General features: G+C 38.8%; 1 protein-coding gene across 2 annotated transcripts in view; it reads right to left on the minus strand.

Moving 5' to 3' along the window:
* The window catches only part of LOC134205379 (adenylate cyclase, germination specific), a 110,374-nt gene that overhangs the window by 28,760 nt on the left and 67,829 nt on the right, over positions 1–13,785 (minus strand). For both annotated transcript variants that reach the window (XM_062681748.1, XM_062681013.1), the window contains exon 2: positions 819–1,851. In XM_062681748.1, coding sequence (XP_062537732.1) covers positions 819–1,840 — 1,022 coding nt within the window. In that variant the 5' untranslated portion in view covers positions 1,841–1,851. The remainder of the gene's footprint in view (positions 1–818; positions 1,852–13,785) is intronic.

Below are 13,785 nucleotides of genomic sequence, written 5' to 3' on the forward strand. Positions count from 1 at the left end.
GAATTTGTGTACTTGGGCTCACTGGTGACTGCCGAAAATGACACCAGCAGAGAAATTCGGAGACGCATAGTGGCTGGAAATCGTACGTACTTTGGACTCCGCAAGACGCTCCGATCGAATAGAGTTCGCCGCCGTACCAAACTGACAATCTACAAAACGCTAATTAGACCGGTAGTCCTCTACGGACACGAGACCTGGACGATGCTCGTGGAGGACCAACGCGCACTTGGAGTTTTCGAAAGGAAAGTGCTGCGTACCATCTATGGTGGGGTGCAAATGGCGGACGGTACGTGGAGGAGGCGAATGAACCACGAATTGCATCAGCTGTTGGGAGAACCATCCATCGTTCACACCGCGAAAATCGGACGACTGCGATGGGCCGGGCACGTAGCCAGAATGTTGGACAGTAACCCGGTGAAAATGGTTCTCGACAACGATCCGACGGGCACAAGAAGGCGAGGTGCGCAGCGGGCAAGGTGGATCGATCAGGTGGAAGATGACTTGCGGACCCTCCGTAGACTGCGTGGTTGGCGACGTGTAGCCATGGACCGAGCCGAATGGAGAAGACTCTTATATACCGCACAGGCCACTTCGGCCTTAGTCTGAATAAATAATAATAATATGTCCCCTCTCGGACAAAAGCAAAAAAAAATAAAAATTCAGGAGGTAACAAAAAATTCGGATAACTTTGAGGATTTTCAAAACATGTCAGATAGTTGACTCATTGTTATCTGTTTATATGTAAGCTAAATAAATTAAATGAATTAATCGTCATAAAATTTGAAGTTATAGATTTTTTTCAGTCTCACACCATTTACCTGATAATCCACCGGATACGATCCTGGAGTTTTCGCAGCTCATCAATATAAGCAGCCATGGCTTCATAGTAATCGGTCGCCGTCGATATGTCAGGCTTTTTCTCCACATTCATTCGTATCGTATGACCCCACTGCTTGAGCTTTCCATATCCCTTCATTATCCGACTCAATTCCTTGTAGTTTGCTTTAAGCTTCGGTATGTAATTCAGCGATCCATTGAGCAGCTCTTTCCCGACGATGTCATGCTGGATGTAGTTCACATATGGTTCCGGTTTCAGCACACCACGACCGTAATAAATGATCCCGTACATAGCCGAAATGTCCAAACACTCTATGCTCTTCAGCATGTTCTTGAAACTCAGCAAGAACCTCCAGACCCCACTTTTGTTGGCGTCTTTGATCTGATTCGTCAAATGCTCCAGCAAAGCCCCGTTAACAGTCGTGTACCAATGCAGAACGTCCCGCACTCGGCTGGTTTCTCCATTGTCCGACGAAATGTTGTCTCTGAACTCTGTTAGCTCCGCTCGGAACTCACTCATATTCAGCCATGTCACTTTACCATCGTTCAGCGTAGCAATGGTCAAATCGGGCCACGCGGACATATTTTCCAGGGCACGGTCCGTCTCCTGGAAACCTTTGGTCAAATTCCGCCGCAGCATACCTCCGTTGGTGTAGATATAGAACGCAACATCGGATCGCTCCAGCTGTAGCTTGGTAACGACCTTTCCCAAATCGGTGGCCATGGTGACCTGGCTCTCAATCTCGGTGGCCTCCATCCGATAACTGACGATGTCAATCATTTCGATTGAAGTTTGCAGGATCAGAGCCAGGATGGGAATGAACGGTAAAACAATCATCTGCATCAGCTGGATTTGGCGTCCGCGTTTGAAGGCTGGATTTTTCGCTTCAACACTGCAGCAGCCCTTTCCGTGCCAATTGGCGGCTGCTGCCGTGCTGATGTCTTCGGAACTGATCGATTTTATCGATGCACTGTCGACGTGGGCCAAATTGTTAGGCTTCATGGTGACAAGATCTGCAAGCAAAGGAAGACAAAAAGTACAGTAACTGTGAGATGGGTGGTGAATGGAGCGCTTAATTTTCCTCCTCACGGGAGGTTGGTGTTTCTGTAGTTCGTTTTGCGGGCGAGTTTTTGCTTCCCGCAGTGCAAAGAAAGTAGCATAAAAAGCGCTCGGTGCCAACCGAGAAGCCTTAGAAGAGATGTCTTTTGTATTTGATTGTGAAAGGATTATTGAGCGTGAGTGGAGCGGCCGGAACGGGGTCCGATACTGCAGCCGTACCCAGAAAATCGTTGGCATGAGTTGTCTACCGAAAAGCACTGCCGAGTCGTTACGATGAGAAACAATGGAGAGGTTTAATTAGGTAGTTGGAATTCTTGGAAATAATTCAAATGTCGCAATACACGTAAAGGGTTTCGTTTCACACTTTTTGCCCAGAGAAAAGATATTAAATTTAGGTAAGAGGCATCAGTATTCCACTTCATTCATGAAACAAGCAGGAGAATAAGTTTTTGGTTAAATCAGCTTGCTTGTGCTTGTGCCTACCATGTGTTAAATCAAGACCAATATTTGAAAAGGACGTAACAGCCAAAGTTTAATCTTTCCAGTTAATTGTCTATGTATGTAGACAAGGAACCGTTTCTCTCTTTCAAATGTTGGTTTAGAAATGCTCGATTGTTAGTTTCATCGTGAGCTAATCTGTCGCCGAAAGCACAACTGCCCCATATTAATAAGGATTTCATAATAATATGGGACAGTAATGCTTGCGGCATTTCGGAAAGTTCTATTATACTATTGAGCCTTCCAGATAAACACAAATTTTAGTCTTACTCTCAAAGCGTTGAAATCTCTTCTGTAAATGGATTACCACTCGCTTTATATTATCCATCTTACACAGTGGTTTCTGTGTTTATGAGGCTAAATTAAGAGTACTTAATTATTCGGTAATTAGTAGGGTGATTAATCACTGGTTGTATCGTATATGGATATATGGGAATAAAGCAGAGCAGTTTTTGCCACGTACGTTTGTTTAGAAAATTGGAAGCGGGCTTGGTAGTCATATGGCTACTGCTTCTGCCTCATACGCAGAAGGTCGTGGGTTCAATCCCAGGTCCGTTTCATTCTCCTACTTTGTATCTTTCTCTATATTTCTCATGTTCTAGCAATCGCTAGAACTGGAAATGGACTTCCATATCGTTTCCATTTCTATTCCTATATACCTTCAACTTGAATATTCTAGCAGTAATCTGCTAGAATAGGAAATGAACTATAAAGCTCGTTTCCTACATCCAATTAGAAATTCCATCAGTTGCTTTCTCCTATCTATCACATTGGCAGCTCGTTAACCAAGACGGACCTCTGCCTCTCGAACCTAACTCAAAAATTCCAACAAATTCCGCATGAACTCGTGGCAAGTGCAGAGGTATATTCGGCTTGCAGTGGGCGAGTGATTGTATCATCGTTTCCTTCCCCTTCCCTACATTGACTTCCATTCTGACGTGGCTGGCGCCAGTATGACCTAACAAATGAGATCACCAGTACTTGTACATTGAATATGTGGGCTAGTCCCAAGCAAACATCTATTGGTTCCCTGTGCAAGAACAGCTGATCTGGTCATAATGGAGTAGCAACTACGAGCAGTCAATCAAGCTCAAGCTCAAGCGTACGTTTGTTTAGAAAATTGGGCTGAATTTAGTGACTCCTATGTGATGTGTGTTCAGGAAGCATTATGTTTCCGAGATTGGATTGGAATTTCTTCCGAAAAAAGGGTAAACATGTGCTAGCTTTCAAACATCGTCATCAGCTCGTTGTATACACTCCTTTCATATAACGGAATGTCACGCCAAGTTTGCCTGTATGCTGTTGATTACACTGGGTTCGCTCTTTACACGATTTACGCGATACTATTTGCTGGTACTTAGCGGGGAGGGGTTTTCATGGAAAACAAGATTTCTATATCTCTTCTATATATGTCCATAAACATGAATTTCTGTCTGTCTGAACCTTATAGACTCCGAAACTACTGAACCAATCGGCGTGATAATTTGTATGCAGAAGTTTTTTGGAGCGGGATGATTCTTAAGATGGGTTGAGACCCCTCCCTCCTTTGGAAAGGGGGGTTCCCATACAAATGAAACAGAAATTTCTGCATAACTCGGAAACTAAGCAGTTCGTCGGGTCTGCTAGTAAAGTTCTAAAAAAAAGTTATTTTTATGCTTATTTTGCTTATATCTGAAAATCCTACACATTTTGAACTGCCCCTTTTCAAAACAGATTATGCAGGAAGGCGTGTGCTTTGACATAAGGCATTGATTAGTTTAGAACTTGGTCGTTCTTCTTCTTCTTATTGGCATTGTATCCCCACACTGGGACAGACCCGCCTCGCAGCTTAGTGTTCATTAAGCACTTCCACAGTTATGAACTGCGAGGTTTTTGAAATTCTAAGCCAAGTTACCATTTTTGCATTCGTATATCATGAGGCTAACACGATGATACTTTTAAATCACGGTGTATTTTTGCTGGTTCTTGGGTTAGTCTAAAATAATGATTTCATGAATACCTACACCTAACAGCCCTGGGACTCTCCTTAGCCATGCGGTAAGACGCGCGGCTACAAAGCAAAACCATGCTGAGGGTGGCTGGGTTCGATTACCGGTGCCGGTCTAGGTAATTTTCGGATTGGAAATTGTCTCGACTTCCCTGGGCATAAAAGTATCATCGTGTTAGCCTCATGATATACGAATGCAAAAATGGTAACCTGGCTTAGAAACCTCGCAGTTAATAACTGTGGAAGTGCTTAATAAACACTAAGCTGCGAGGCGGCTCTGTCCCAGTGTGGGGATGTAATGCCCAATGGCGGAGACAGAGGTGGGGCACCACACGATGCAATCACACCATTGTTCTCAACGGCTATTATTCTTGCAACAAGTGGTGCCACACCAAATAACAATAGCTGGCTCCGCCAGTGGTAATGCCAATAAGAAGAAGAAGAAGAAGATTCGACAATATAGAGCGTTTGTCAATAACAGTACCTATATGCTGAAAAAATATTAAAATATATTCATCAAATTACTTACGAACCGTCCAAAGGAGGACAAAGTAACCTGGATTTTACAAATGTTTCGCATTATATACAAAACACGTTCAACCGCACACTCATTCACCGAACATTAAAATCAGAACCAAAAACTCGGATTTTACGAATGTTCTAATGGGCCAAACACAATTGATACGTTTGCGTGCGTTTTGACAGTTTTCCCATGGAAAAACTGTCAAAACGCACGCAAACGTACCAATTGTGTTTGACCCATAAATCCTACCTGAAGCACGTCCGATAACGCACCAATTTATTTATTTATTTGCCGTCAATCAAATGTAGACCAATTATACTTTGTACAATAAATACTTATTATCTAGTCTATGTGTACTTCAGTCATTACCTAACTTGTCTAGAGAAGAACACTTTTTTTAGATTAGTTTTACTCATCGTTACATCAATTGTTTCACAATGTGCATTATAACATGTCATCATTCTATTTATTGGGCCATTTCTGCCATAGTTTGTTCTTTGATTATTGATATAAAATAGACTTCTATTTCTAAGTGGACGGATAGGGGCGTAAAAATAATATTTGCCAAAATTTCACTACTATCCACTCTTTGTGTGATAATATCGTTCATGAAAGCTATCATTGAGAATTCCCTGCGTTTTTTGAGTTCTTCTAGGTTAATTAATAAACACCGTGATTCATAAGGAGGCAATGGTAGAGACGTCCACCCTAGTTTTCGGAGCGCAAAAAATTCAAAATTGTTTCTGAACTGATTCTATGCGGTTTACATGTGTTTCATGATACGGAGCCCAAACTACACTGCAGTATTCTAAATGAGGCCTAACATGTGCAACGTACAAAGTTTTGATTGTGTAAGGATCATTGAAATTATAACTGAATCTTTTGATAAAACTAAGCATGTTGCTTGCTTTATAGATAATATTATTATAGTGATCTATAAACGATAATTTGGAGTCCAGAATGATACCTAAATCTCTAATTAGTTTGCATCTTTCAACTGTTTTCTGACCTATGTATATTTGTTCTTGTGCCGTATTGATCTTTCTTGTAAACGAGATTGAATGGCCTTTTTTGACATTCAGTTGTTACATATTTTTCTTACACCATTTATAAAAATCGTTGATTTCATTTTGAAACACTAGTAGATCAGATTGCTTATGTATTTCTAAAAAGAGTTTCATGTCATCTGCGTAAATTGAAACATTCAGGTAATTCAAAACATGATTCACATCGTTGACGAATAAGATGAATAACAATGGACCAAGGTGGGATCCTTGTGGTACTCCAGATGTAACCTTAACTTGTTTTGACAAACATCCATCAAATCTTATTCTCTGGGTTCTGCCAGTCAAATATGATTCAATCCATTTTATTAACCTGGGATTGAGGCCTAGCTTGGATAATTTGAAAAGTAAGAGAGAAATATCAACTCTGTCAAACGCCTTACTGAAATCAGTGCATAGAGCTTCAACATAATTTCCTCTATCTAAAGCGTTTATCGAAAATGATACAAATTGCAGCAAGTTAGTCGTTGTTGACCTTCCTTTAACAAAACCGTGCTGGTTACGGGTAATTAAACCTTGAACTTGTGTGAAGATTTTATTGTTAATAATGGATTCAAATAACTTAGGAATGCAAGACAATATAGCGATGCCACGGTAATTTTTAATGTCAGATTTTTTGCCACTTTTAAAAATTGGTATCAAAAACGATTGTTTCCAAGTAGAAGGAAGCGTATTGTGTTTCAGAGATGAATTAAATAACCAAAATAGAGGTTTTACAAACTCATTTGGAAGTGATTTAAACAGTATGGGTGGTAGGTGGTCAGGGCCAGCACCCTTCGAAGAGTCTAAAGATTTGAGGGCATGTAGAATTTCGTTTGGAGATATGTTATCGACTGCGACATCATTTTCTAACTCAGGAAGGTAAGAGAAATAAGAGTAATCACGATCACAGTTATCATGTATTGTGTAAACGTCTTGAAAAAAATCAGCAAATAAGTTACTGACTTCAAATGAATTATTCCCAATCTTATTGTCAAGTTGCATTTTTGTTGGAAAACTACTGGATTTTTGTTCATCTCGAACATAGTTGAAAAATGATTTTGGGTCTGATTTAATATTGCGTTCAATCTTATTAGTGTAATCACAATGTGCCTTTTTAATTTCTAAATTCAACTCATCACATAATGACAAATAATATGCTAAATTTGAATCGTTCCTATTATTCTCATACGCTTTATGCGTTTTTTGTTTTCTATTTTTTATATTAACTATATTCCTATTGTACCATGCTGGAATCTTATTTTTATATTTTTTGTTTTGCTTTATTGGTACTGCCATCATTAATACATCGCTCAATGTTTGATAGAATACATTTACGGCTTGGTCAGGATTTAGGTTGCCGATAAGGGTTTGCCAATTGTTTACTCACTCGGCAGCGCGAACTATCTGCTTACTGAGCAGCAGTCTTCCCAACGAACATCAAACCCGCTCGGTACAAGAGTACGCGTACTCTTTTTGAACTCTCTTCTTCCGTTCGAACCGCAACGCACGATGATGTACTCAAACCCGAACTTGCGTTCGAGTTCATTTTCAAACCCAAGTTCAAACTTCGGTACGGTAAGGGCAGGGTGGTATATATCGGGTGGCCCAAACGGCCTAGTTTTGCGAGTGTTGGTGAGTGTTTTGCCGTTGCAACGGAAAAAATTCATCGAAAATTTGCCATAAAGAAACCGAATCAGCTGTTGTTTACTTTTTTGAAGTAACAAATTTGAGCAAAATGTTGAAAATTTTCAATGAAGGGATGTGTTGTCAGCATAAATACGACGGAATCTTAGTACTGCATGAGAAAAATCTTGTGCAATACTTCAATTTCGACGGAAATTTTTTCTTTGTTTTGGTTAGTTGCCATAAGGAAACCGAATCGTGAACATTTTGCCATAAGAAAACCGAAAAGTTCACTGGGTGAGTACAAAATTCACCGAGCTCGGATTACCAACACAACTACACATCTTCCCACCCGTAATGTAGAGCCCTGCGGTAAGGGTACAGTACAGCTGACGTGTTGTGTTGTGTTTCACACTTATGTTCGTTTATTCCGAACGGTATACACGGGAGGTGCAACATTTGTCATCGCAAATACGAACAGTTTAGGTGCACCTGTTTGACTGCCAACACATGTTTTCGATGGAGTTGGTGATGCTGTCAATCAAATAGCAAGTAAATATTATTGAGATTTATACAAGGATTTATATTAAAGCCTGTCCACGTTAAATTTCGGACATCCATCATCCAACGCGATTTTTTTTAATTTACACAAACCACTGAGAAGATCAATTTACATAACAGCTGAATCTCTCCGCTTTGCGTGATGCTTTCAGCATGTTTTTATGCTTCTCCAAATTGATAAAATGGCTATAAATCAATTGGACATTGTCTAAGTGTCCAAAATTTAACGTGGACAGGCTTTATATTTTTATATCTACTTTATATTGCACAAATTATTACACCAATTTTGTAATTTAATTTTGCAAATTGAAAACGTAAAACATGGTTAGGCATAAGGTTTTGTTTATTGTTAATAATGTATGTAAGTGTAGAAAAATAAAAATAAAACAAATGGTTCTTGTAGGATTTGATTAATTCTAGACCAACATTTGAAAAGGGCGTAGCAGCCAAAATTTATTCCTTCTGATTCTTTGTGTACATATATAGCTTTATATGTAGACGAAGAATCAGAAGGAATAAATTTTGGCTGTTACGCCCTTTTCAAATGTTAGTCTAGAATTGTGAATGCTAGAAATTTATGGAATCTAGCCGTGGAAAAGTTACTGGATTCCAATCATATTATATGTTTGTATTTATTTAAAACTTACTAAAAATGAAGATTATTTCAATTACCGCCATCGACATTACTGACAGCCAAGAGGTCGATAACAAAATCGTTCGAAAAGGACTTTCATAATTAATAAATTCTTGCACTAAACACATTCTAAGCTGTTGAAACAGTGACCAATTCTCAACCCTATTCTCACCCCTCGATAACTGTATCAAAATGATCGTAAAATTTGAGTTTTATCCAAAAATAATGAGTTTGTAGACTTCAACATAAATAATTCATTAATTTATTATTACATTTATAGATGGTTAAATTTGAAAAAAATAGCACGTTGCAGGATTTACTTCAAAGTCGGTCTCTGGAAACTTGACATTGTTTCTTTTACTCCAATTATTTCATATAAATAGTATAGAACATAATTACACAATACATTTATATTAATAGTAGAAAAATTCAGATATGTGAATGATCCAAGTTTTGAATTTGAGTCCACCTTATATCTTTGCTTAAAAAATGATATGATGCGTAAAACTGATTGAAGTTAAAACCAAGAACACTGTTCTTGACCGCATATGTGCAAATTTAAATTATTTTTCGATTTCAACATAGTTATGTAAATTGACTATTAATTTGAGATCTATTTCAGAATTTCACAGTGAAAAACTGTTAGATTATGTCAATATTTGTTGGAAAAAGTTAAAATATACTGACTAATTGTTAGGTAATATGACTGACTGCAAGGTAATATTGAATATAGAAAGATTTTTCTATGAAGATTTAACATGTATTGAAATTTGATCTCCCTTTTTTAATGTCTACCTACTTTTGTTGATTTTGATATATTTAATCGTTTATTTTAACCACTGATAATTGTAATAGTCTATAAATATTATAACAAATTGTACATTTATAGAAAGGTCTTAGATAAAGAATCTTTGCAGCTTTTGATTGTACTTCAACAACATTGATACAAATTATCAAATACTAGTCGACCCGGCAGACATTGTCCTGCATAGTAGGCGATAAAGCGCGTTGTGAACTGCCCATGCGAAGATTCCAAACAAATCATAATTTTAATTTTTCACTATTTACTAAACTTTTCACGTAATTTTCGCATGAGGAAATATCATATAAACCCGTCGGAAACGATAACCAACATACTTGCTGAAGGAATGAAGAAAATCCATCCAGCCGTTTTCGAGTTATGCGGATACAAACACAGTCCATTTCATTTTTATTATATAGAAGATAATTTTAATGAGGCATAGATATCAGCAGATAATAAAACACACAAGTATTGTTACCACGCGGTGCCTACCCGCTTCAGGCAAAGTGTAAATTTTTCTACACCGGTGGCAAAATAAAGCAATAATGAAACTGCACCGTTTTTAAAAACGAACGATTCCAGTGTAAGTTTACCTACACCGGTACGAATAAACGAAAACGACATTATTCTTTTTTATTCTCTGCTGAAAAAAAAATTAAATCAAAATTTCTTTCGACATATAAAAAGAACGCTGGATCAGAACACTAGCATTCAACTCTTATCTTTACAGCCTCTCCCATTCTCCTTTCGCTTCTTTTCGTCGAAGTTTACAGTGACATACTTCGTCTTTTGTTCGGATATAGCTCGTCTGTGTTTGGTGTACCACAGTTCGAACCGAAGTTTTGTACTTCAGTTTATACATGTACCGCTCGGTACACGGTATACACCCGAACCTGAGTACAGTAGCGATGCGGGTTTGGAACTGAACGCAACTGAAGAAAATTAAACTCAAGTTGAACTCAGTTCAGGTTCGTGGGAAGACATAGACACTTAAGAGAACGATCATGATCGTTCTCTTAAGTGTCTATATACACTAAGGTGGCTCAAAAAACACTTTTTTAAATTTTTTAATGGGCTGCCCTCTTATTTGGTTCTATTTGATGCCCTGATGCTCTGGACAAAATTTCAGCCAAATCGGTCTACGTTTGAGCGGTGCTAAACTCGTTGGAAGTTTATATGGAAAAATGTATGCAGAAACATCCAAAAACAGTGATTTGCATTTGGACGGCACAATTTACGATCAAGAACCATGATACTCGTTCAGTTCTTGTAGAATTAAATACAGAATGTTATGCTGAAAACCGCGAGAAGATTAGAGTTTATTAGGCAAAGATATTAGCATTTTACTGGAGTGTAGTAGGGGTGAATTTATTTCTTTTCAAAGGTAAAAGAAACGAAATTTGCTCAAACCCCACTTCAGAAAAATGCTAATAACTTAGCCGGACAAACTCATATCTTCTCGCGGTTTTCTGCATAACATTCTGTATTTAATTCTACAAGAACTGAATGAGTATCATGGTTCTTGATCGTAAGTTGTGCCGTCCAACTGCAATTCATTGTTTTTGGATGTTTCTGCATACATTTTTGCATTAAACTTACAACGAGTTTAGCACCGCCCAAACGTTGACCGAATTGGCTGAAATTTTGCCCAGAGCATCAGGGCATCAAATAGAACCAAATAAGAGGGCGGCCCATCAAAAAAATTGAAAAAAGTTTTTCCCATACTAATTTGAGCCACCCTAATATACACTTATAAACAGAAAATCAAAACTTTGTCTCAAGAACAAAATTTTTATTTACAAACAAATTTTTAGACCTGCAATGTTGTATGCTGAGCCAATATGGACTAGTTGCTGCAATAACAGAAATAAGGCACTTCAGAATCACCGCATCGTGCTTTCGTGCTGTGCGGTTCTTTCTCTCTTTGCGGAAGGAAGTTTTTAATACTACCCGAAGCTATTTTAATTTCAACAGTGCTTCTCAGCGCTATTTGTACCCACTGATCCCGTTACGATCTTTGCAAGGACCCGTGCCTTCGTTTTACGTTGGACCCGTTTGCGGAAGTAAAATTCCGACAAGCGGTGGTAATCCTGCAGGGACACCGTTCTGGGAAAAAACCTCTTAGAAGGTCACGTCTCCAAGCTCATCAATGAGTATTAACAAAAACAAGAGGAAGGGGGAGTCTCTGAATTCTCCACTTCCTTCAAAGAAACAAGGTTTCAAGACCGTCCTGCCCAAGCGCGGAAAAAATAGAAGGAAGCTGGAGATATTCCTTCTAAATCTAATGTTGACATTGTTTCTTCTCCTATCGAACTGAGCAATCAGTTCGATTTGATTAACGAGGAAATTGAGCAAATCGAATCTACCTTTAGCCCAGGTGATTCGATTCATGCGAAGAAACAACGGATTCCGCCAATTGTGGTATCTGTTGCCGAGTTTTCTGGCTTTCGGAATGAAATCTTGAGTAACCTTCAGGGGATCAAGGTTTCATTTCAGATTGCTAGGAACGGTGACTGCCGCGTTTTGCCGGGATCCTTTGACGATCGCAAACGTCTTCTTCACTCTTCAGTATTTAACTGAGAAGCGCCATAAATTCTTCACATACGACGGCAAAACTGAGCGATTGTTCAAAGTCGTCTTGAAAGGTCTCCCCAGTGATGACAAATCTCTGGATGAGATTAAAATTGAAATTTCTCAATTACTTGGATTAGTAATTAAGTAATTAAGTAATTAAGATGAAAAAGAAATCCCACTCTGGTACTTCCCAGAGGGGCATTTCTCAAGAATTTTATTTAGTTCATTTTAACAAAAGTGAACTAAATAATATGAAAAGTTTGGAAAAGGCCTGTATTATGTCTCATGTCCGTGTTACATGGGAACATTTCCGCAGGCCTGGGGAAAATTTCCAAAACCCCACCCAGTGCCGTAAGTGCCAAAAGTGGGGTCATGGAACCAAACATTGTCATATGGATGCTAAATGCATGATTTGTGGTGGAACCTCTCACGCCAAGGACGCATGTCCTGTGAGAGAAGATTCCAATAAATTTAAGTGCGCAAATTGTGGGGGCAATTATAAATCCAATTTCTGGGAATGCCCTTCACGCAAAAAAGTTTTGAATTCCCGTGCAAAATTGGTGACGGGAAATTCCAATCGGATCCCAGATTCGACGGGTAGAAATTTTTCAAACGCTCAAATTTCGTTACCGGTCGAGCAATTCTTACCCACCACAATTCACACACAAATTTTGCCGCTCGTCAGCGGGTAGCTAGCACTTAAGTAAATTCCAATTCTTCCTATGTACCTACGTATGCAAACATCGCTGCTGGTAGACAAAATCTCTCTTCTCAAAATGAGGTTTATACCCATGTCCCAACGGAAAATAACGGTCATGTTGCCGATTCAGGTAGCATGACTGCTTCCGATTTTGATTTTTTAACTGAACAATTGCATCACATGATTGATGCAATGTTCAAAGCAAATACAATTCCTGAAGCTGTTCAGGTTGGTATGAAGTACACACAAAAAATTGTTATCGGACTCCGTTTTAATGGATCTAAATAATTGTGTGAAAGTTCTAAATTGGAATGCCCGCTCTCTAAAGGATCTTCTTCTTCTTCTTCATTGGCATTACATCCCCCACTGGGACAGAGCCGCCTCGCAGCTTAGTGTTCATTAAGCACTTCTACAGTTATTAACTGCGAGGTTTCTAAGCCAAGTTACCATTTTTGCATTCGTATATCATGAGGCTAGCACGATGATAATTTTATGCCCAGGGAAGTCGAGACAATTTCCAATCCAAAAATTGCCTAGACCGGCACCGGGAATCGAACCCAGCCACCCTCAGCATGGTCTTGCTTTGTAGCCGCGCGTCTTACGTCTTACGTCTCTCTAAAGGATAAGGAAGATGAATTATTCAACTTCCTAACAGTTCATAATGTGCATATTGCCATTATAACAGAAACTTATTTAAAACCAGGACTCTCCATTAAAAGAGATCCAAATTATTTTATCTACAGAAATGATCGTCTTGACAGTGCCTGTGGTGGGGTCGCCATTGTCATCAATAGACGTATCAAACATAAATTATTTTCTTCATTCGAAACCAAAGTTTTTGAAACCTTGGGAGTTTCTGTTGAAACAAATTTTGGACAATTTTCCTTCATTGCAGCCTACTTGCCTTTTCAATGCAATGGACAGCAAAATAATTTGTTGA

This window comes from Armigeres subalbatus, chromosome 1 (genome assembly GCF_024139115.2).
Source record: "Armigeres subalbatus isolate Guangzhou_Male chromosome 1, GZ_Asu_2, whole genome shotgun sequence".
Classification (NCBI taxonomy): domain Eukaryota; kingdom Metazoa; phylum Arthropoda; class Insecta; order Diptera; family Culicidae; genus Armigeres; species Armigeres subalbatus.